Source organism: Rosa chinensis, chromosome 6, assembly GCF_002994745.2.
Source record: "Rosa chinensis cultivar Old Blush chromosome 6, RchiOBHm-V2, whole genome shotgun sequence".
Lineage (NCBI taxonomy): Eukaryota > Viridiplantae > Streptophyta > Magnoliopsida > Rosales > Rosaceae > Rosa > Rosa chinensis.
Window position 1 is genome coordinate 60,320,898 of NC_037093.1, and position 21,924 is coordinate 60,342,821.

The 21,924-nt window shown below is 37.8% G+C and overlaps 3 protein-coding genes across 3 annotated transcripts; all 3 read right to left on the minus strand.

The window, feature by feature from the left end:
• Positions 1–1,233: 1,233 nt before the first annotated feature.
• On the minus strand, positions 1,234–4,378 carry LOC112168736 (aspartyl protease family protein At5g10770). The gene is made up of 3 exons (XM_024305638.2): positions 4,089–4,378; positions 2,600–3,031; positions 1,234–2,365 (listed from the first exon to the last, which is right to left on the minus strand). Exons 1-3 carry the CDS (start codon positions 4,273–4,275, stop codon positions 1,533–1,535), a joined length of 1,452 nt encoding a protein of 483 aa, XP_024161406.1. The 5' UTR covers positions 4,276–4,378; the 3' UTR covers positions 1,234–1,532.
• Positions 4,379–9,744: 5,366 nt separating this feature from the next.
• LOC112168740 (peroxidase 46) lies at positions 9,745–11,830 on the minus strand. The gene is made up of 4 exons (XM_024305643.2): positions 11,383–11,830; positions 11,070–11,249; positions 10,797–10,962; positions 9,745–10,553 (listed from the first exon to the last, which is right to left on the minus strand). The coding sequence occupies exons 1-4, from the start codon at positions 11,605–11,607 to the stop codon at positions 10,138–10,140; spliced, it is 987 nt and encodes a 328-aa protein (XP_024161411.1). The 5' UTR covers positions 11,608–11,830; the 3' UTR covers positions 9,745–10,137.
• A 7,581-nt stretch (positions 11,831–19,411) lies between these two features.
• Positions 19,412–21,921, minus strand: LOC112168739 (lariat debranching enzyme). Its single transcript, XM_024305640.2, has 9 exons — positions 21,655–21,921; positions 21,406–21,563; positions 21,212–21,333; positions 20,931–21,124; positions 20,660–20,842; positions 20,452–20,570; positions 20,171–20,310; positions 19,950–20,069; positions 19,412–19,804 (listed from the first exon to the last, which is right to left on the minus strand). Exons 1-9 carry the CDS (start codon positions 21,775–21,777, stop codon positions 19,716–19,718), a joined length of 1,248 nt encoding a protein of 415 aa, XP_024161408.1. The 5' UTR covers positions 21,778–21,921; the 3' UTR covers positions 19,412–19,715.
• Between the last annotated feature and the right edge of the window lie 3 nt (positions 21,922–21,924).

Here is a 21,924-nt window from a genome sequence, read left to right on the forward strand (position 1 = left end):
GATGGATAGATGTGAAAAAATATTTTTCTAAAGAAGTGGAGAATCATTACAGAATTTTTCTAAAGAAGTGGAGAATTATTAGTGTGAAGTTTTGTCATGAGTGAAATACACATAATGGGTAAGTGAGAATTTATTTGCACAGGAGAATTTTAATTTTGTTATTTATTTTTTTATCCCTATTTATCAAATATAATTTTAAATTAGTACGATATAAGGATTTATATGTAATTTCACACCCATTTTGGCTAACAAAACTACTTCTCTTAATATTAGTATAGCTAAAAAATATTATTAGAGAAAATTTAATATATACATAACTATCAGCAGCTCTCTCTTTTCTCTCTCGAGAGGGGTACATCGCTTCTTCTAGGAAGGGCAGCCGCCGCATCCTCTTTTTGCTTCGTCGGACGGCACGTCAGCACGACATCGTCGTCGGACGGGCCTCATGATCTCCTCGCTTGTCTGCTCTTCCTTTTGGGATATGAGGTGGGCTTGGGGTCGAAATAAGCGTCCCCGCGCTAGGTTTGTTCGATGCTTGGATCACTTCCCGATCCGGTGCGATTTGGACTAGGATGGTGGGATGGCGGCGTTGTTGATAGAGGTCAAGTACAACGGGTTCTGCACGGTAGCAGTGGGGGATTTGCTGGTTGTAGCCCACTTGCAGCGACTTCTTCATGCTCGTGTGGGTTTTGAGTTTGTCAGTCTTGGTTAGGCGGAGGGAAGTGGCTCCTCGTGCTTCCGGATTGGGTTGGACACAGTGTGCAAGCGGTGATGGCAGGCAGCTGGAGTCTTGGCGGCTACTGGTAGGGTTTGTGTTCTTGAGGCGGTGTATTGGGCCTCAAACTTGGCTTCCATGTTACTAGGCTAGGGGTTGGACCTGCTTGGTTTAGGCTCAGTCCTTTAGGGTTTTTTAATCTATTTTTTAAGTTTTTAAGCTAGCATTGTTCATTAGGGTTAGCCTCCAAGGGTTTCAAGAAATAAATTAGGGTTAGTGCTTGGTTTCATTCCGGTGCTTCCTCTAGTAGTGTCCAGGTTACTGGCTTTGGTTTTAATCTTAGGATGATGTTACATTTTAGGTTGCCTAATTATATTATTTCATTTAGTTTCGGCATAGGGTTAAGGATGTCTCACTCTTGTCGTAGCCCTCCTTTTGGGTGAGTTGTTCTTTGTAATGTTATCTACTTTGATATTAATGGATTGACACCCAAATTCTCTTAAAAAACTACCAGCAGCTTGATACACTTTTTTGTTCAACTATCTTGGATGACTACCAACATGACAATAATGACACTTGGGAATATCTTCATTTGTCAAAGGGCTCAATGAACAACAACATTCAAGCCCAAAACAAAGCAAGGAGAGTTCCCTATATATTATACCTTATTTATGCACAACTTTCTTCCAAACTATCTATCCATCGACGATCTTTCAATCAGCAATGCTTTAAATCAAACTTACGTAGCTGGCTTAATCAGGTTGTTATTAATTAAGCCAGCCTAAGCAATAATAACACATAATTTGATTACGATTCATCAGGGGCAACCGGCAGGGGCAAATCCAACCTTTCCACCAGCGACGTCATACACCACCTGTAACCGTTTCTGTTGAACATTCCCAAATATGGCAATGTCACTGTCATCGCTGTTCCCAGCGAACGCCAAGCACACCTGCGAAGCACTGGCCACATAAAATATGCCCGTCGCGTCCAAATCCAACGTCAACCCACCGCTGAAAGCGAACGCTATTTTGGGATACGACACCGTGCTGCTCCCACTCAGGTCGTAGCACGTGTCCAGTATCGAAAGCTTCTCAGCTTGTGGATAGCTTTTCATTCCTTGCTTAAACGCATCCCTCAAAGCGCTATACGCTGTTGCCGGAAGCCGCGTTATCACCGTCCCTGAGTCGATGATCGTCCCTGAGGACGAAAAAACTGAAGCGGGAATCGATACCCGACGTCCGCCGACATTGATTCCAACGACATCCAGGCCGTAAAAGGACCCACCTTCAGATACAGTGGATAGCGGCGTGAACTTGACGGCGTTGGAGGGTCCGCCGCCTTTTCCGAAGCTGAGGTAACCGGTGGCGCTGGAAGTTGAGGGTAGGCAGTAGGAGAAGAAGCGGCTGTACTTTTGCGCGCTCTGTTCGACAAGGGAGATTTTGTTGCGGCCCAAGCCCAATAACCCTGCAGACCCGCCAAAAAGGCCTTGATTGTTTTGGCCACAACCAAAGAGAAACCCGTCGAAATAGTCAGTTGACGTTAGTGTCAACCTTTCTTTGCTAAAGTATCCCACGGAGAAGGAGTTATCTCCGTATTGTATGCCGTATATGCAAGTTGATGTGCCGCTTGAGCAACCAGGTGTATTACCTGCATCGATGGTCGATCACAAATCAGTTATATGCATGATATGAAGGGGCGAGGCTCTAGTGAGGACCGTAAAATGAGAATTTCATAAGGACTTTTAAATCAACGGTTAGATGATATGTGTGATGTACAATTAATATTCAAATAAAATTGAAACCACTTATCCAACCGTTGAATCCTCATTTTAATATCCTCACTAAAACCTCTCCCTTTTCCTGTGGCTGTGTTGTACGTTACCTGTGGCTGATGTGAGTAGAGAGCAGACTGGTGAATTACAGGAAATGTTGGTATACGATTTGGAGAGGGATGGGTCAAAGATGGGCTCCTTCTGTTTGTAACAAGACTTGACACAAGGCCGACACTGAGTCCAAGTAAGGTCGCTCCCGGTGTCGAATATGAGCGAGAGTTGTTTTGCGGGTGAGCCCAAGCCCACGGTCACAATGTAGTTTCCCGAGCCCACTACGCTGCCGGACTTGGCGGGGATGGATGTGTCGGTTTGCCTTAGGTTGTCACCCTTCCGGGCGTGGATTGAGTCGACTCTGGCTTGGTCCTGCTGGAGGATCTGAGTGTGAGTTGGAGTTGTGGTCTTGTATTGGTTAGGCTTGGACTTCTTAGAGCATGGACCATGCCTGTGTACCACTTTAAGTGATGCCTTCTTCTTATCAAGACCTGGTGATAGAAAGCAGATTATTTCCCTTTCATATATGCACTAATTATATACGACATGCGTTACGTTGTGGTTAATCTTTAATAATGATAATATAAATAGAATATTAGAATTTGGTATTTGTGGGTATAGTAGCTGATCAAGCTAGCTAGGCAGTAGCATGATTAATTAGTGGCATGTCTGCTGGCAATTTGTGTCGTACCTGCTTACATATGGGGCCAGTAGTCACCAAATGACGACCAAAACAACTTAACAAATTGATGAATATAAGCTTCCAAAAAGAAATCATCATGTAACTCTCCCAATTGTGGGGGTTCAAGGAACTCTAAAGTCACATGCATGTCTTTATCTCATCCTTTTGTGCGTCGACCTCTTTCTCGATCTACTCTGTAGTTGGGCAATTGTAGTCGAATTCAATTATATGATTGTGTCAGATTAAGTTTCATTAAGGATCGTGGTTATGTTTAGCTCATCGATCAGTTATCATACACACTTTCTGGAGAGAAAAAAACTTTCGACTCATACATAGACAAGAATAGTTTACTGCAATAAATCAGGCTGTTAATATTCTTTGATGAAAATGGACGCCAAAGAGCCAAAAAACGAAGAAGATCACAGCAGTATATACAAAAAATATTAAAAGAATTTCGCAGCAAGAAGAACTATCCAATAAATTAAGTTACTAAGACATCCAAATACCAGTACACACACACACACATTAGCAAGCATGTCAGAAACACAGTATTTCTGTCGCTAATTATGACTCGGTAAATCAATCCATCCTAGTTCTTTGGATTGGATTAATAAACACTTGCTTCTACATCGTACAAACCATATGCAAACAATGATCAAGGTGAATTTAGGTCGTCAAGAATAAATGAATATTCTTATTTTATTCAGTTCAGTTACTATCTCTTATATCGTGTTTAAAGCTATCTCCCTTGCCAAAAACTTGATTGCTTATTAGTTCCTAAGTTTATAAACTGTTTATCAAGAGGTAAGTACTAGTATTGAACCTTTCATCGATCAGAGAGAGAGAGAGAGAGAGAGAGAGAGCACCTCTGGTAGAGGAGCTGCAGGTCGATGCTGGTAGTAGAGAGCTAAGTTGAACATCTGTGTGATGAGTACTCAAAGCGAAGCCCTTGTCCAGAGAAGAGAGAATATTAACGCAAACAAATACACAAAAAGAAATCAAGTACTTGTTCGCGAGGAAGGAGCAGCTAGAATGAACACTGGGAGTTGCCATGGTAGTCTATTCCGGCCTTAACTCAGTATGATAGTTGCTGGCTAGCTGCTGCAAGAAGCAAGCACGCTCTTATAGCCATTATTATAAGCTAATTGGACATGTACGTTAAGGTTCTCAATTCTTACACGTCACCCATTACCATGACACCAAAAATAATGCACCTTCCATAACATTATCAAAAGAGAAAGACTTGCGCGTGGGGCACCCGCACCGCCACAGACTAATCACTGCCAAGTAGGGGGTCTTCTGAGTATTGTACATTTAGAGAGTAGGGGTAGTTTTGAACAAAAATTAAAAATTCTTTATTTTAATTGATTGAGTGGCCCTAAAGCCACGTGGTGGGGAAACCCCCACCTAAGAATTTCTCTTATGAAAATGCAAGACCCACGATTTAGCTATTGATTGATTCGGTATTACTGTATTAGACAAAAATGTAGCTGCATAGTAATATAGCAACTGATTGCACGAGAAATTTTGTATGGAAAATTAAATTTTTTTATTTTTTACTTTTACTATCTAAATTTTAAGGAGTGCACACTGATTTAACGAGATTCGAAAAAATTATGCATACATTGAAACCCGCTCGATCTCATAATTCATCTTATCAAATGAAATGAAATATTAGTATTTGAAGATTTTTGGTGAAAGAATTGTTCAACAATATACATCATGATTAGAAATGAAGGTAGAATAAGATTTCAAAGTTCACAGGACTAGAAACGATCAGGGCCCATCAGCCCACCAATTACCAAAATGATTTTTATACTATGTCGTTGTCAGAGACGAGATTTTTGGGTTCTCCTTTCACACTTGAAAGAGAAGCAAATCAATAATGGATTCTCTGAAGTTAATTATTCCGCACTTGAGTTTCAGTGGAGACATGCTGGAAGGAGAGGGCGATGGAAATCATGGAATCATGTCAAATCTCTCATGCTTTTACTGCTCAAATTAAAAGTGATGTTACTTTTAGGTTTTAGCTCCAATAAAACATTAGGTTTCAAGTGGCTACCCACCAACCCAAGCCCACCAGCCCACTAGTCACAACAAACGTACTCAACAAGGCAAGGTCCACTCTAGCAATCCAACCCTAGAAAAAAAAGAAATAATATTTGGTGCACTGACGTGAATTTACACAAATAGGAGTGAAAAGCTGGATAACATTAAATATATTTTTTAGCTTATTGAGAAAATTATCTATAAATATCAATGGCTAAGATATGCTGAATTTGTTAGTTTACTTGCACCGTCGGTGCATATAAGAATTTTTCGAAAAGCAATAAAAACTATTTGGTTTCCCAACGGTGCATAACAAAAAAGAAAGAGTGTGTCAGCGTTGCTACATGGTCTCATCACATACTTTCGCTGTGAATCATTTTAGACAGTCTAGTATAGGATAGCGAAAAAAATAGTAAAAAGAAACTCGCATTGAAAAAAGAACAACAAAATAAATAGTGGGAAGTTCACTTATATAGGCCGGATCCATTTTGATTAAAATCTCGCATCTCATGCAACATGTGATTAAGTTAATGATGTGTTTGGATGAAGGAAGAAAAGATAGAATTTAAATGAAAATGTTCTAAACATGAATTACATTGTATGACATTCTAAACTTAAAAATTATGAATTTCTCTATGGAAAAAAATAAAGGCGTTGATTGTCTGAATTTTTTTTTACCACGTTTAGTTTCTTCTTGTTATAAAGCAAATGCTAAATTATGTGCTATTTCATGAGACTTGAGATGAATCAAGACATCACTGTCAGTCATGATAATGCGTTTGCCTGCTTGAACCGAATGTGGGCGGCCAGCAAGCTTGGTCCAGCAGATATATGTATACAGTTGTCTCTCTGTTTAGTTAATTAGTTGAAGATCGATCACCATCACGAATTGAACAATTGTTGCGGCTATCGAGTATAATTGAAAATAATAGCAGCTGGAATCCTTATCGAAAAGAGAGCGACGAGGATTAGAATCTTGTTGGGTGTGTGTGGGGCACGCGAGTTCTAGTGATGGAGTGTGGTTAGAACACCCAGAAGAAGATTATGATGGGTTAACTGTCAATCAGCAACAAGAAGCAAGACTTGAATTTGATAGGCTTTCTTTCTTGTTTGTTGCCAAACTTTTGATCCATTGGCTTCATTTCCCATTTTCTCACGCATGCCTCAATACTTTTCCATTCTCAGATCCACTTAGGTAGTGCAGTACTGCAGTGTGCTCCCCATTAGAGAAAAAAAAAAAACAGGGTGATAAGGTTAGGTCAGATAGTTCAAATCATCTGCAGCTAGGTTCTTGATCCGTAGACAATCTTAGCAACCCATTACATAGCCAGGTCTCAAGTCCTATATATGCTAAAATCAAAATAGACTATGAATTTATATATTGCTCTTTTATCTGTACGTCCATACACTGAAACAAGCCCAAGTAATAAAATTACTTGATCAAGAGGAACTAACATGTCATATATGATCGAGCTGCATGTAGTGCTAGTTTAGTGTGCAAATTAAACGCCAAAGAAAAGTCGAGGAGAAGACATGTAGTGATACGTAGCTGGAGGGATCCTCTCCATGCATGCCAGTACGTTTTAGAGAGAGACAGATCGAGAATCAATATTTGGGGCTACCTAGCGAGCTAGCTTAGAATGGGAAAAGATAGAAGGAAAAGACAAGGCATTTCTGTCATGGCGCGGCTCAGCTTAGCTAAATTAGTCCTTTGGTTTCTTTAGAAGTTTCCAAACGACATAAAAATGGATTAATTTTCGTGGTATGTATTCACACTTTTAGGCTGTCTTCACGCGCTTATTTCTTGGTCGGCCGGTGTGATTGCACATGGCCGGATGCCCCTTCAATCTAGAGGATATTTTGGATAGGACGGATACGTGCAAACTCTGATTCACTAATTGACAACTAACTCTTGTCCAAAACAAAAAACAAAACAAAAAAAAACAAAAATTGACAACTAATTAATTAATTAACTGGAAAACTTACTTTACATCGCTCGCTGTGTATCACATGATCATGATACGTATCCAAATTTGGAAAGAGAAAGAAAGAGATCTTCAAATTGCTGGAAAGAGAATAGGGAGCAATATAAGCTCACTTGACAGGTTCTGTAATTAGGGTTGGCCCTGACTTTTGAGAGGCCTGAGGCAAACAATTGAATTAAGGCCTCCGGCCTCCGCATGAAACTTAGAATATAACTACTTAAAAGTAAAAATATAACCAAGAAAAATAAAAAATCATATAAAATAAAATTTAAAAAAGAAATTGGGTGTCAAAAACCTAAAAAATAAAGGTAAAAAAGCATATGAATTTAAAGTATAAACAACTTCAAATGCAAAAATAAAATAATAAAAAAGTAAAAAGAAAAGGTAAGACCGTAAGAAGGGTTAAAAAGGCATATGAATGACCAAATAAAAGAAAGAACAAAAAATAAATAGTGAAAAACGAAACCACCAAGGTGGGAATCGAAACTTGATATTTTCAGGGCCACATCAGCCATTTACCACTACAACAAAAGCATCCAAGATATAAATGTTAACACAAAATATTATATATCTATACTATTATTAAGAGAAGAGAATATTTTACTAAAATATCCCTCAAATATTAAAAAACATTTTAACTGAAATATTTGAGAAAGATAAACGGGTCAATTCACAAATAAAAGGAAAAACAAAAGAAATTTAACAAAAAAAATAATAATCAAAAACAAAATATGTGCAGCAATTTTCTCCACATTCTGTTAAATAATTTCTCACATAATTATCCACACTCATAGAGTGTGTTTGGAGTCTAATACCTTTATAAAAATATGGGGCCCCTTGAATTGGAGGATGTAGGCCCAAGGTCGGCCCTGTCTGTAATCTCTGAGTTGATTACTAGGACCAAACCTCATTTTTCTCTGTGTTTCTTCATCGCTCACAGAATTCATATATCAATTTTCTCAACATATATGGTACGAGAATACAAGATTCCTTAATTTGTGGATTATACATGCTTGATTTTGGATTGCTGTGCTTCATCCATCAATATCGCTCTACGGAAATTAAGATCAATGTGATCCATCACTGCAACTGTAATTAATGAGTTAAGCAAACGGATCACTGAATGACGGATGTCAAGTAGTACGTTGCGCCTGTATGATCCATGCACATGCATGTGCTTTGTTTAGTAACATTTATCGTCTGGAGAAGTTTTAAATACACACCCCTAATTACTTAATATAGTAATATACATTCCATACTTAATACACCACTTATTTAATTTTTCATTATAATATTTTACTAAATACACAACCCAAGCTAAAATATCTTTAATCTAAAAAATCATGAAATATCCTATAATTTGACTATATTAAGGCTATTATTTTTTTTTTTGATCGGGTAGTTAGCTGTTAGTAACTCACACACCCATGCAGTGGTATCCCAGTGCCAGGACATCTGCACCTACATTGCGGCGAAAGCCAGACTAATCCACTGCATCGCAGAAGCACGAACCCAAAGGGTTCTATTAAGGCTACTATTTAATATGATTAGTATTTTTTTTTCTTTTTTTTTTCTTTCTTTAATAAAAGAGGATCAAAGGTTTTCACTCATGCCCCCATGGTGACTCGAACCCATGACTTCGTACATAGGTAGTGGGTGCTCTAACCACTAAGCTAACACCACTTCGTCAATATGATTAGTATATTCTAATAAAACAAATTAACAATTATAAAGTTTTTTCACCCGTGATGTTTTATATTAGAAAATAAATAGATTAATCGTATCTCTTAGATTAAAAAAAGGAAATTACCTAAAAAATGGGATCTGTTTTAATTAAAAACATTTAATGTCATTGATTTTGAAATTCTAAATATTATGGTTTCTAACCTCATTTAATTACAATTTATATAAGGAAAAATTAAATTAGATAGTTTCTAACTTTATTCTTGTATTAAATTAGGAGGCTATGTATAGAAATTTGTTGTGTTTATCTAACAATTTAAGCATAAATAGTTTAATATAATGAAAATATGACTATTTTTTCTTCTTCTAATGCATAGATGTCTGTTTTGGTCATTTAACATACCTATAAAATCTAATTTAAAATATAAAATAATAGGGATCTGTATTAAGTGATTAAGTGTGTGCATTTAAAATTTCTCGTTATTTCCTCATTAAGAAGAATTGGGAGGAAATTTCTTCAGAGAGAGAGAGAGAGAGAGAGAGAGAGAGAGAGAGAGAGAGAGAGATGTAAGAGGGGTGATGAGCAAGAAAGAAAAACGATGAAATTAAAATGAAAGACTTGTAAGGTATTGAATTTGTGTTTTAAAGATTAATAAATAGTGAGCCTGCCATATTCCCTATATTCATTTTATGGAACCACATAGCTAAGTGGCAACAAAACCAAGGATGGATTTTTTTAATCTCAACTCACTTATGTTTCTTGCTTAAATTATAGATTTCGTGGTCATCAAATGACAAAGAAAAAAAAAAAACCAAATTATACAATTGATAAACATGACTGCTCACTGTCTCAATTATTTTGGGCAAATAAGAAATATACAATAAACGAGTGGCCTGTGAACCCACCCCTCCATCTCTGAGAACCCTTTACATCTTCAACCTCAAAGCACCAAACTTTACGCATTTCAGGTAGAAGTACCGGCTGGGTGTCCTGGGTTTCTCTCATATTCTTTGTTCCCTATGATAGATAGCAACCATTTCAATTTTCTCTCTCTCCTCGCATGACAAAGGACATTTTATACTGGTCTTGTGAAAGGAGTGCCAGAAAAAGCAAACAATGCAGAAAAACCCCTCTAATGGACAATACAATCTAACCATATGCATATCAAAGTAACACTTTAAATTTACTATCCCTAATTCATGCATTAGCTGTAGGACAAAATGCTCGAATTTCCCCTTCATCACCTGTCTTAACATGAATGCTAGTAAGCTTCAAGAATGACTGAACCCAACTCTCAAAAAATCCAACTTGGTCTTCTGCAAAATTCTTCACTTGTTTGCTTGATCTACTGTCAGTGAACAGGACAGAATCTGATTGAAACAGCCCTCTGTGGGCCAAGAGATTGCCGTAGTAATGATTATCAAACACAAAGGAAGTTTCAGGATCATTTTGGACTGTTATAGATGGATTTGCGCCTGGAGGGCACTGTTTCATGAGCTTCTCTGCATAGCCGTTGTCTAAAGATGTGTCAATGAATGTGAATTTTCCTTTCGAGTCTTCTTGGAACCGGTCACTGAATGCACTGCAATGAGCTGCTCCTATAGTGTGAGCTCCTGTAGTGTGAAAACATCAGTATGTATGAATATGAACTAAGAATAGAATAGTGCTTGTTAATGGTTGCCATAAACGGCAGCCAAGTACGCTTGAAAAAGACTTGGCCACAATATTTCCAACTAAAAATGAGAGGTTGCATATGCATGTATTACAGAAAATGAAGCTATACCTTATAATGTACACTGCATGGAGGAATAATCCCCAAATTTTACTTTCGAGTTTAGAGTTTAAGATGTACCTACCTGAGAGGGTTACAAGGTCCTCCAAAGACAAGCCTTTAGAAGAGAAGAGCTTTATCATCTCAGTCATTGTAAAGCTTGTATCTACAATATTAGGCCTGACATTTGAAGCTGATGAAACCTTCCCATCTCGCCTACCAGTTGGAATATGAACCACGGGTCCTCCCGTCTGTTTTCCAGTCATCACAATCGACATCCAATTAGCAAAAGATCAATAGAGAAATATAGCGATGAAATGATTTAACAGAACACCTAATTAGTGAGGGGGGATCTAACAAGTTCAACAGCATCTCTAGCAGCCAAAGCAACAATGTCAGCACAAGAAACAGTTCCTGGACAGAAAATTTCAAGCAGTCTTTTTGCTGAATCAATAACTGAAAACCCTCCCAGAGATTGGTTTGCTGGATCGCTTCTCTCAGTTCCATTTCCTTGTAGAAGCACAGAGGCATCACAACCCTGTAAATGAATTCCAATAATCAATAAATCAGGCATAAACCAATATTAAGAGAAGATAATTTAGTTTAAAGACATCTAAATACTAGAATGCATCTAAGAAGAAGAAGCTCTATGTTAAGGCAGGACCGTTTACCTCCACAAAGCAGTCATGGAAGAGTAAGCGTAGGAGCTTCCCCGGGACAGTAGGGTCCATGTTTGAAGCTGATCTGACTGTGTTTCTGACCACAAGCTCAGCAGAAGGGCATGAAGTTGAGTAGAAATTCAATGTGAGGTCTGCACTTGCACAGGAAGCCTGACATAACCACACAAACAAGAGGATTTTATGTGTATAAGAGAAGGCTGTTGGTCTTTTCTCCATAGTGGGTTAGTTTTCATGGAGCCTAATACCATTCCAGAGATGAATCTTGTCAGGGCCTCAGGGCAGAGAGATAAATAAGGGAGGTCGCTAAATACATTAATACACGTCCATTAAAAGCTGCATTCATGTGGTTTGGTAGTGTCAGGAGGTAGATGGAGGACTTATGAAAGAAATTACTCATCCCACCAAGAAAAAGAAAATGAATAGGATTTTGTTTAGCTCCATGAACGCAGCATTCAAGACATCTCTGTAAGATCAAATATGGACATAACACATATCATCATAAAGTAATTGATGATTAGCTTAATATCAATCCTAGTTTAACATGGATACAAACAGTAAATCAATACTTGTAACTTAATGAAGCAGTGTATCTATTCATTAAGGTAAGTAATCCTATTCTTAGTCTGCAAGAAAGATTACAATGAAGTGTTACATTAAGAATCTAACTAGGAAACCTAAACCGATATGGATAGCTTTAATGGGAAGCTTCTTGAGGGTTAAGTCTCCTATATATACAGATGAATTGGTCCCTGATTACTACCGACGTTTTGCATATTGTTCTGTCCATTGAGAAGCAAGTTGGTAAGTAACAGAAGGCTATATTCAGTGTTTGTGTTTGCAGTTGCATAAGATGGAATCCATGCCAGTAATTGCTGAAGGTAAGCCTTAATCCCTTTTATGATTGTGTGCATATGTTGTGAGCATGTATATGGTCATTTTACAATTGGTATCAGAGCATAGGCTCACAAGTATCAAAATCGTTTTAGGGTTTTGCAAAACAAACACAAAAAAAAAAAAAAAAAAAAAAAAAAGGTTTTTGCTTTACGGACCAAGTCACTGATCAGGTAACTGACCATGTAACTGGTCATGTAACTGACCAAGGTAAGTTACTTAAGTCAATTGCTGCATCTGGTTAAATATCAAGTTCACGCTTCCGCTGTGATTTTTAGCAGCAAATTGGGGAAAAAGCAAAAACAGGTTTTTCTGTGAAATTGATTTCGATTCATAGCATGATAATTGAATTTTTGATTGTGCACAAGAACACTAGTTGCATTCCCGGCGTGCGTTAGGTTAGAGTAGATGGTGACCGGATGAAATTTACAATTTCTTGATTGTTCTGTGGTTTCTTGGAATCAAATCAATTTTGGTTATGCTTGAATATGCATGTTGAATTGATTGATGATATGGTATTGTATCTGTGATTGTGTAAAAATTGCATGAAGAACAAAAATCTCCCAGAATTTTTTACACATTATTAAAATTGACAGATATGAGAGCTTAATTTTCTTACAAGGATGAATCTGGGTAGAATATAAAGTTAAAAGCTCATGGGTTTTGTGGTTTTCTGTTGGCATAAGTGATTATGATGCACAAAGCATTCTTCATTGATGTTGGCAGAAAACGATGATCAGGTAACTGACCAACTAGTCAGGTCACTGACCATGTAACTGGTCGGGTCACTGACCAAGTAACTGGTCAGGTCACTGACCATGTAACTGGTCAGGTCACTGACCATGTAACTGGCCAGGTCACTGACCATGTAACTGGCCAGGTCACTGACCATGTAACTGGCCAGGTCACTGACCAAGTAACTGGTCAGGTAACTAATCAAGTAACTGATCGAATAACAAAACTGAAATTGTGTTTTGTGTTTTAAAACTATGCTTCAGTTTTATCTTCCAAAGAAGTGGTCAAGTATGGTTTTAGAATACAAAACAGCAATATGCGTGCTTGATGAAAATAAATACGGATACTTAGAAATTTTTCTTCTGTCTAAAGATGTGGATAAATTTCTTTGGATAACTTGTTTTCATTGAACATGGTATATTGATAAAGAACTCCAGGATGTTATGCTTCTGCTCAAAAGTGTTGCTTAACATTATTTTTGGTTATGGACTGATATGAATGCAAGTATGGATTGTTTAGGTTTTCTGTATGTTCTTGTTTTGGTTGCTTAAAGCTAAATAAAACACAGAAAACTTAAAGTTATTTTCTTTACAAATTGAGAACTCACACGAATTTTTGTTTTGCTCCTTAGGTAACTCTTACATGAACTTGAACAGTGTCTTGATGCTAACTGGAACCAACTATAGAGCTTGGCTAGATTCTGTAGAAAACTATATGGGAATGCATGAGAATATAGACTATTGCTTTACTGAGGATAAGCCTATAGAGTTGAATGAAAAGAGCACCAAGAAAGAAACTGACCTTTACAAGAAGTGGCATAGATCCAATAGAATGGCTAAGAATCTCATTCGTACCTCTGTGTCCAAGACTGTCAGGGGAAGTATAGAAGAACCTGAGCTAGCATCAGATTTTCTGGAACTCATAGGTGCTAAGTTTAAAGAAAGTGAAAAGGCAGAAGCAGCTAGACTAACCAAGGAGTTTCATGATTTGAAGTACATGGGTTCAGGGGAGTTAGAGAACATATTATGAAGATGATCAATATAAATGGCAGACTCAGGGAGCTCTTGATGGGGGTTAGGGATGAGCAGGTAGTGCATTATGCACTTCATTCCTTGCCTAACAGTTTTAGTCATCTTAGGACCAGTTACAACTCTCAAAAGGGAAACTGGACTTTAGATGAACTTATATCCATCTGTGTTGATGAGGAAGCTAGGATCAAGGAAGAAAAAGAACCTGCTACAGCCATAAATCTCATAGAGAAGCCTAAGAAGAAAAAGCCCCAGAATAAGCTCAAGCCTACCAAAGCCATAACTAAGAGTTCAACAGCTGCAGTGGCCAAGGAAAACAGGCCATTTAGGTTCAAGTGCTACTTTTGCAAAAGAGTAGGACACATGAAAAAGGACTGCACTGGCTATAAAAATTGGTTAGCCAAAAAGGGTAAGATTTTTTCTAATACAGTTTTTTCTTTAGAAATTAATCTTATAAATATTGAACCACAGTCTTGGTGGATAGATTCAGGCTCACCTATTCATATTACTAATTCTTTGCAGGGATTCATAAGGAGCAGAATCCCAAAAAGTGATGAAGTGAACCTGTGTGTAGGCAATGACATGAGAGTGGCAGTCAAGGCTATTGGAACCTTAAAGCTCGATCTAGGATTAGGAAAATTGTTAGTTTTGGATAATGTTTTTTATGTACCTTCCATGAGAAGGAATTTGGTTTCAGTTTCTCTTTTAGTAAAATCTGGTTGTAGACTTGTTATTGATAGTAATGGAATTCTTATTTCTAAAAATTCTGTTCAAATTGGTTCTGGTGTTATCTCGAATGATTATTTACAGTTAAGTTGTTCAATGGCTCAACAAGAAATTTTACTTGTTGAAGATAACACAAACAGTACTAGCACTTTAACAGGTGTTAAAAGAACCAAACTAAATGAAAAGTCTGCATTTTTATGGCATAGAAGACTCGGCCATGTTTCAAAAGAGAGACTGAAAATTTTGGTGAAAAACAACATCCTAAATGAACTTGATTTTTCTGATCTAACAGACTGTGTTGAATGCTTTAAGGGAAAAATAACTAATACTAGAAAGAAGACTGCATATAGAAGCCAAAATTTATTAGAACTCATACACACTGATATATGTGGACCATTTAGGCATCAAACTATCTGTGGGAATGTGTATTTTATCACATTCATTGATGACTTTTCTAGATACAGTTATATTTATCTACTTTCAGAAAAGGCACAAGCATTGAAAGCCTTTCAAATCTTTAAGTCTGAGGTAGAAAATCAACTAGAAAAGAAAATCAAAACAGTAAGGTCAGATAGAGGGGGAGAGTTCTATGGAAAGTACACTGAATCCGGCCAACAAAAGGGTCCATTTGCCTTGTTTTTGCAAGACAATGGAATTAAAGCTCAATACACAACACCCTATAATCCACAACAGAATGGTGTTGCAGAGAGAAAGAATAGGACTCTTTTGAACATGGTTAGATGCATGATGTGTACAACTGGTTTGCCTAAATTTCTGTGGGGTGAGGCTTTAAAAACTGCAAATTATATTTGCAACAGAACACCTAGCAAAGCCATAGAAAATACTGCTTTTGAGCTTTGGTGTGGCAGGAAACCTAGTCTTCATCACTGTCATGTTTGGGGATGTCATGCAGAAGCTAGGATTTATAATCCAAGCTTGAATAAACTTGACCCCAAAACTGTTAGTTGCTATTTTGTAGGTTATCCAGATAAATCTAAAGGCTATAAGTTATATTCTGCTCATCATTCACCTAGAATTTTTGAAACACATCAAGTAAAGTTTCTAAGTGAAAAAGTTCACAATACAAACCTTGAGGATTTAACCTCAGTTTTTGAGGAAATTGTGTCAGATGAGAATTTAAGTGTAGCATTGCCTTTAGAACAAGATGTAACTGATCATGTCACTGGTCACGTAACTGACTATGTCACTGACCAAGTAACTGTCCCTGGTCGAGTAACTGGTCAAGTGACTGACCATGTCACTGACCAAGTAACTGTCCCTGGTCGAGTAACTGACCAAGTCACTGACCATGTAACTGTACCTGATCAAGTCACTGCCCATGTCACTGCCCATGTCACTGACCATGTAACTACCCAAGTAACTGTACCTGGTCAAGTCACTGCCCATGTCACTGACCAAGTAACTGACCACGTAACTGGTCAAGTAACTGAACCTCAAAATCCTCCAGTAGCTCAACCTAGAAGATCACAGAGAGCAAGAAAACCAACTTATGGGGGGAAGAGAGTGACTACATTGTTTATCTACAAGAAGCAGAAATTGAAATGGACTGTGCAGAGGACAATGATCCAACTACATTTAATCAGGCCATTGAAAGTAGTGAATCTCATCAATGGCAGCTAGCAATGGAAGCAGAAATTAATTCCATGAGTCAAAATGCAGTTTGGGAATTAGTTGAACCTGACCCCAACCAGAAGCCTATAGGTTGTAAATGGGTTTTCAAAACCAAAAGAGATGCAAATGGCAATGTAGAGAGACATAAAGCAAGATTAGTTGCCAAGGGTTTTACACAGAAGGAGGGCATTGACTTTACTGAGACTTTTTCTCCAGTTTCTACAAAAGACTCGTTTAGGATAATCATGGCTTTAGTGGCTCATTTTGATATGGAGCTGCACCAGATGGATGTTAAAACAGCTTTCTTGAATGGCGAACTAGATGAAGTGATTTATATGAGGCAGCCAGAAGGGTTTGTACAAGCTGGAAGTGAAAACTTAGTGTGTAAGTTAAGAAAATCAATTTATGGCCTAAAACAAGCTTCTAGACAGTGGTACAAGAAATTTGATTCTGTGATTTCTACTTTTGGATTTACAGAAAATCTTGTTGATGAGTGTGTTTATTTGAAGACTGTTGGGAACAATTTTATTTTTCTGGTACTCTATGTGGATGATATACTTTTGGCTAGCAGTAACATTAAATTGCTTAAAGATACTAAGAGTTTTCTGTCAATGAATTTTGACATGAAAGACTTAGGAGAAGCATCCTATGTACTAGGTATTGAGATTAAAAGAGATAGGGCACAGAGACTACTTGGTTTGTCTCAACACAATTATATTACCAAAGTTTTAAAGAGATTTGGTATGGAGAAGTGTGCAGCTGGAGAAGTTCCCATGTCCAAAGGAGATAAGTTAACTAAGAAGCAAAGTCCCAATAGTGATGTTGAAAAGGAAAATATGGAGTCAAAGCCTTATGCTAGACTTGTAGGAAGTCTCATGTATGCACAAGTCTGCACTAGGCCAGACTTGTCTTTTGCAGTAGGGATTTTGTCAAGATTTCAATCTAATCCAGGCCATGAACATTGGGTAGCTGGGAAGAAAGTGTTGAGATACCTGCAGAGAACTAAAAGCCACATGCTAGTTTATAGGCAAGTGCAGGATCTGAAACTTATTGGATTCTCAGACTCGGATTTTGCAGGGAATTATCCAGACTCCAAGAAGTCCACTTGTGGATATGTGTTCTTGCTTGCAGGAGGTGCTATTGCTTGGAAAACCATGAAACAAACACTTGTTTCAACTTCTACTATGCAAGCTGAATTTATTGCAGTATATGAAACTGTGTGTGAAGGACTTTGGATTAGGAATTTTCTCATGCAGACCAAAGTATTGAGTCACATTGTGGCTGGAACACTTGTAATTTATTGTGACAATGAGGCTGCAGTTTTCTTTAGCAAGAACAGTAAAAGGTCAAATAATTCCAAGCATATTGATCTAAAGTATTACAGTGTTAGAGAAAGAGTAAAGCATGGTGAAATAGCTGTTTTGAGTATTGACACAAATTCACAGCTAGCAGATCCTTTCACCAAGGCATTGTCAGTAGCAGCATTCCAGAAACATACAGCAAGCATTGGAATTTTAGCTAATTTAGATGCTTAGGTTCAGTAGAGAGTTAGTCCAGTTGGAGCATTTAAAATTCTAAGGTTTTTTGAGTTCTTGTGTTTTAGTTGTGATCTTTTATTTTGTTTATCACAACTTGTTTGTAATGACAGATTTTATTATTAATAAATTTTGAGGTATTTTCAGATTTTGGTTATTACTGCAGTTTTTGTTGAATGTTCTGAAAATTATCGATTTTGTGTTTAAAGTTATACTTGCTATCAGATGGCTTAAATCATGTGAAGCATGATGTTAAGGTTCAAGCAATATCTTTAAGCCATCAGTGTTCAGTAAATTTGCTTGAGTTTTTGGTTTTAGAAACATAAAGTAGGACCTAATATATGTTTACTTGTTGATACACATTAACATATATTGTATCACTTCTGGTTTGACATATGTGGATTGCAGGAGCTTGTGTTTGTGGTTTTGAAACTCTGCATTTTTGTTAAAATGTATACTGTTTCTTGCTCTGCATAAGTAACTGTGATCTGACCATGTTGGAATGGATTTTCGATTTAAGTTTGTTATCTGGCGCGCACTTCAGTAAGTTAAGTAGGTTTTGATGTTCTCCGGCGCAAATCATCGAGCATGATATGTGTGAGTCCAAGGGGGAGATTGTAAGATCAAATATGGACATAACACATATCATCATAAAGTAATTGATGATTAGCTTAATATCAATCCTAGTTTAACATGGATACAAACAGTAAATCAATACTTGTAACTTAATGAAGCAGTGTATCTATTCATTAAGGTAAGTAATCCTATTCTTAGTCTGCAAGAAAGATTACAATGAAGTGTTACATTAAGAATCTAACTAGGAAACCTAAACCGATATGGATAGCTTTAATGGGAAGCTTCTTGAGGGTTAAGTCTCCTATATATACAGATGAATTGGTCCCTGATTACTACCGACGTTTTGCATATTGTTCTGTCCATTGAGAAGCAAGTTGGTAAGTAACAGAAGGCTATATTCAGTGTTTGTGTTTGCAGTTGCATAAGATGGAATCCATGCCAGTAATTGCTGAAGGTAAGCCTTAATCCCTTTTATGATTGTGTGCATATGTTGTGAGCATGTATATGGTCATTTTACAATCTCAACTTCTCTGTGACTTGTGACTGTAAATCAACTGTGAGAACCCATTTCAAATCTCCTAATATTGCCTCTCACACATGTAATGCGGAAAATTTTAATATGGACCAATGAATTCCGGGTACTGATCATAAACAGTATCGGGAATTAACTCATGGTGCATGTGGACCTTGATCCGCCCAAGACTTTTCGATGTAATGCACCAAAGCCTGTAAGTATTTATGCCCTATGTTTGGTATGCTTCTTCGATGTAATGCACTGAAGCCTGTAAGTATTTACGCCCTATGTTTGGTATGCTTCTTGTTCTTATGAGACAAATATAGTATAAGATTTACTCACTCCTGAAAGAAAGAAAGACAAAAAAAGAAAAAACTAGAAACTGAATTAAAGATATTTTACAATCAACAGAACAAGAAAAAAAGAACAGGCACAAGGCGGGAAGGGTTTTGACTAAAAAAAATAGGCCAGAAGGCAAGAACAACAACCTATCCAGGCATTTACATTAAATTAGAATACATACGCCCTTTACTGAGAGAGAACCTAAACACATTGGTCAGACACACTCAATCCCAAATATCTTGAAACTAGTAGAAGCTACATGTTCCACCAAAAAAAAAAGAACAGCTAAACTCTTGCAGAGCGAAAAGGATGTCTCTGACCAAGGATGATCACCACACTGGATCTTCATACATCTTCATGTTCAGCATCTCCAGCCTCTTCAGCAAGGTCTTCCAACTCATCCACATCATCAATGGGAATCTCTTCGCTGTCATCTTCAAGAAATTTATAGAAACCTTTATGGATGTTTTAAAGGAAATGGTGTTTAACAACAAACTGCAGAGACTCAAATACATTCTTCTAAGAAAATCTCAGCAAAGTTTTAAACCATCATTTCAAGGACAGAGAACCAATTTTTACCTCTATCGCTTGATGGAAAAGGACTCCTGGATACTTCTGAAGATTCTGACATGTCATCAAGAAGATAAGGGAGTTCCAGAAACTGCAACAAAGATTCTGTTTGAGGATTCCGAGTATACCCTACCAAAAGAAAAACACACATTAACACGAAATGTTATGGTTTAGCAGCACTCAACATGATATTAGAATAAGGAGACATGATTCCCATAGTAAACTCCTACCAGGCGAGGAACCATTTGAGACAGAATTAGAGGGATTATAAGATGGAGCTGTCTGGCTGAATTCAAAAGGTCGGGCACCTCTTGCTTGTAGCTTACTCCTTACCCATTGACGACAATCTTGCTTGTCAATATGTACACCCCTAGATTAACAGATAGAAATAAACTTAGCAGCTACTTTTAACAAGTAGAAAAGACCAGAGAGCTTGGAAGCTTGAATGGTCAGCACAACCCAAGACCCTTATTGGTAGCATGCTCAATAACATTCCTGAGTAAGCAATCACCTGAAATTTGCACTCCTGATTGTGAGAGGGAAAATAGGGTTAAACCTCCGAGTTATTTCTAGCCATTCTTCATCATACTGAATCTCGTACGGCCCTGGCTCTGAGTCAATATCAAGAACCTTAAAACCATGCCAACAAACAAAACCATTAGCTGACTACAAGGAACATCCTATAAACAACATTCTAAGAATCAAAGCACACCAAACACCTGCAAAAACTTCTTTCCAGGAAGACACTTATCAAGAGCAAGAAAATTCGTCACGGGACCATCTTCCCCATGCTGAACACGAGCAGCAAATTTGCAGTGTAGATGAGCTGAAAACCAATAGGGTGGTTTCAATTTTTCTAGCAATTGAGCAGCAGGTTTACTTCCCAGGGTTCTTTCCCGAACCTAATTACATTATAAATGACATAAGCAATAAAATATACATACTAGCAATCAAAATTTACAAACTGAGGCCAGGGCATGTTGCAATTACCTCAGTCTCAAAATGAGGTTTGTATCGAACAAGTTGCTTCCAGTCCCCACAATCGGTGATGCCAAGAGGCCAATCATGTGAAAGAAAAATATCGACTGGTTCCTCAACTTGCATGAGTTTGTGGACATCATACTCACGAACATGATATACAGACTTGACGGTATTTGCATTATAAGGAGGCCTCTCATAGTGTCCTGCTCAAAAACCCATGGATACTCAAAACTAATAATAATAATCTGAAATGGCACGACAAAGAAAAACATAAGCTAGCTCAAACAAACCTGAACGATAGTCTCGCGACTTATAAATTCCAGAGAGGCCACCAATGCGAAGGTTTCCGAACTTGACTACCCCAGCAAACCCCAAGAAGTATATATTAGGTGCCGCCCACCCACCGTAGTACCTATACAAATATAAACAAGTAATGACACTGCAATCGGAAACACACAAGTGAAGTGAGGACAAGAATACTCACAGTTCCCACAGATAATTACAAGCTTCGTGATTGCCACCGATGAATATGGTGGGATAGGGAGCGATCTCCTCGCCGGCATAGTACTTCCAGAAGGAGTTCATGGAACGGTACTTGGGGGGCACACTCAAGCTCTCCAAATCCTTCTCATTCCTCACAGCCTATAAAAATTCATTCAAATTATTTTTCATATTTTCATTACCGGAAGAAAAAAAAAGAAAATTCAAAAGAGGAAGGCAAGATTTGTGAAACCTGAAAGTCGCCGCAGCAGAGGAGGAGGTCGATTTTGGTGTTGTGAACTTTTTCTATGTGTTGGAGGGTTCTGTACACGTTCTCCAGGTCACCGTGCATACAACCTTCCACTGCAATTTTCATTCTCAACCTCAATTCCCAGTTCCAAATAACAATATATGGGGGTTTAAGCCAACATTTATATGCGTTTGGGGGGGTTTTCCAACTATTAGGCCAGAAATTGTTCCAGTCGGTTTTCCGGCCCGATCTCTGGCCTGAGGAGCCCAACCC

What these genes read in the sequence shown, in the direction of transcription:
- LOC112168736 (XM_024305638.2), bottom strand. Translation starts at nt 4,275, where the DNA reads ATGGCAACTCCCAGTGTTCATTCTAGCTGCTCCTTCCTCGCGAACAAG. An exon ending in CTGCAGCTCCTCTACCAGAG is followed by an intron (nt 3,032 to 4,088) that starts GTGCTCTCTCTC and finishes TTCTATCACCAG; the next exon opens with GTCTTGATAAGAAGAAGGCA. An exon ending in TCTACTCACATCAGCCACAG is followed by an intron (nt 2,366 to 2,599) that starts GTAACGTACAAC and finishes CCATCGATGCAG; the next exon opens with GTAATACACCTGGTTGCTCA.
- LOC112168740 (XM_024305643.2), bottom strand. Translation starts at nt 11,607, where the DNA reads ATGGAGAAAAGACCAACAGCCTTCTCTTATACACATAAAATCCTCTTG. An exon ending in TCCATGACTGCTTTGTGGAG is followed by an intron (nt 11,250 to 11,382) that starts GTAAACGGTCCT and finishes ATTCATTTACAG; the next exon opens with GGTTGTGATGCCTCTGTGCT. An exon ending in CTAGAGATGCTGTTGAACTT is followed by an intron (nt 10,963 to 11,069) that starts GTTAGATCCCCC and finishes ACTGGAAAACAG; the next exon opens with ACGGGAGGACCCGTGGTTCA.
- LOC112168739 (XM_024305640.2), bottom strand. Translation starts at nt 21,777, where the DNA reads ATGAAAATTGCAGTGGAAGGTTGTATGCACGGTGACCTGGAGAACGTG. An exon ending in GTCGCGAGACTATCGTTCAG is followed by an intron (nt 21,125 to 21,211) that starts GTTTGTTTGAGC and finishes GTTTTTGAGCAG; the next exon opens with GACACTATGAGAGGCCTCCT. An exon ending in CTGGAAAGAAGTTTTTGCAG is followed by an intron (nt 20,571 to 20,659) that starts GTGTTTGGTGTG and finishes CATGGTTTTAAG; the next exon opens with GTTCTTGATATTGACTCAGA.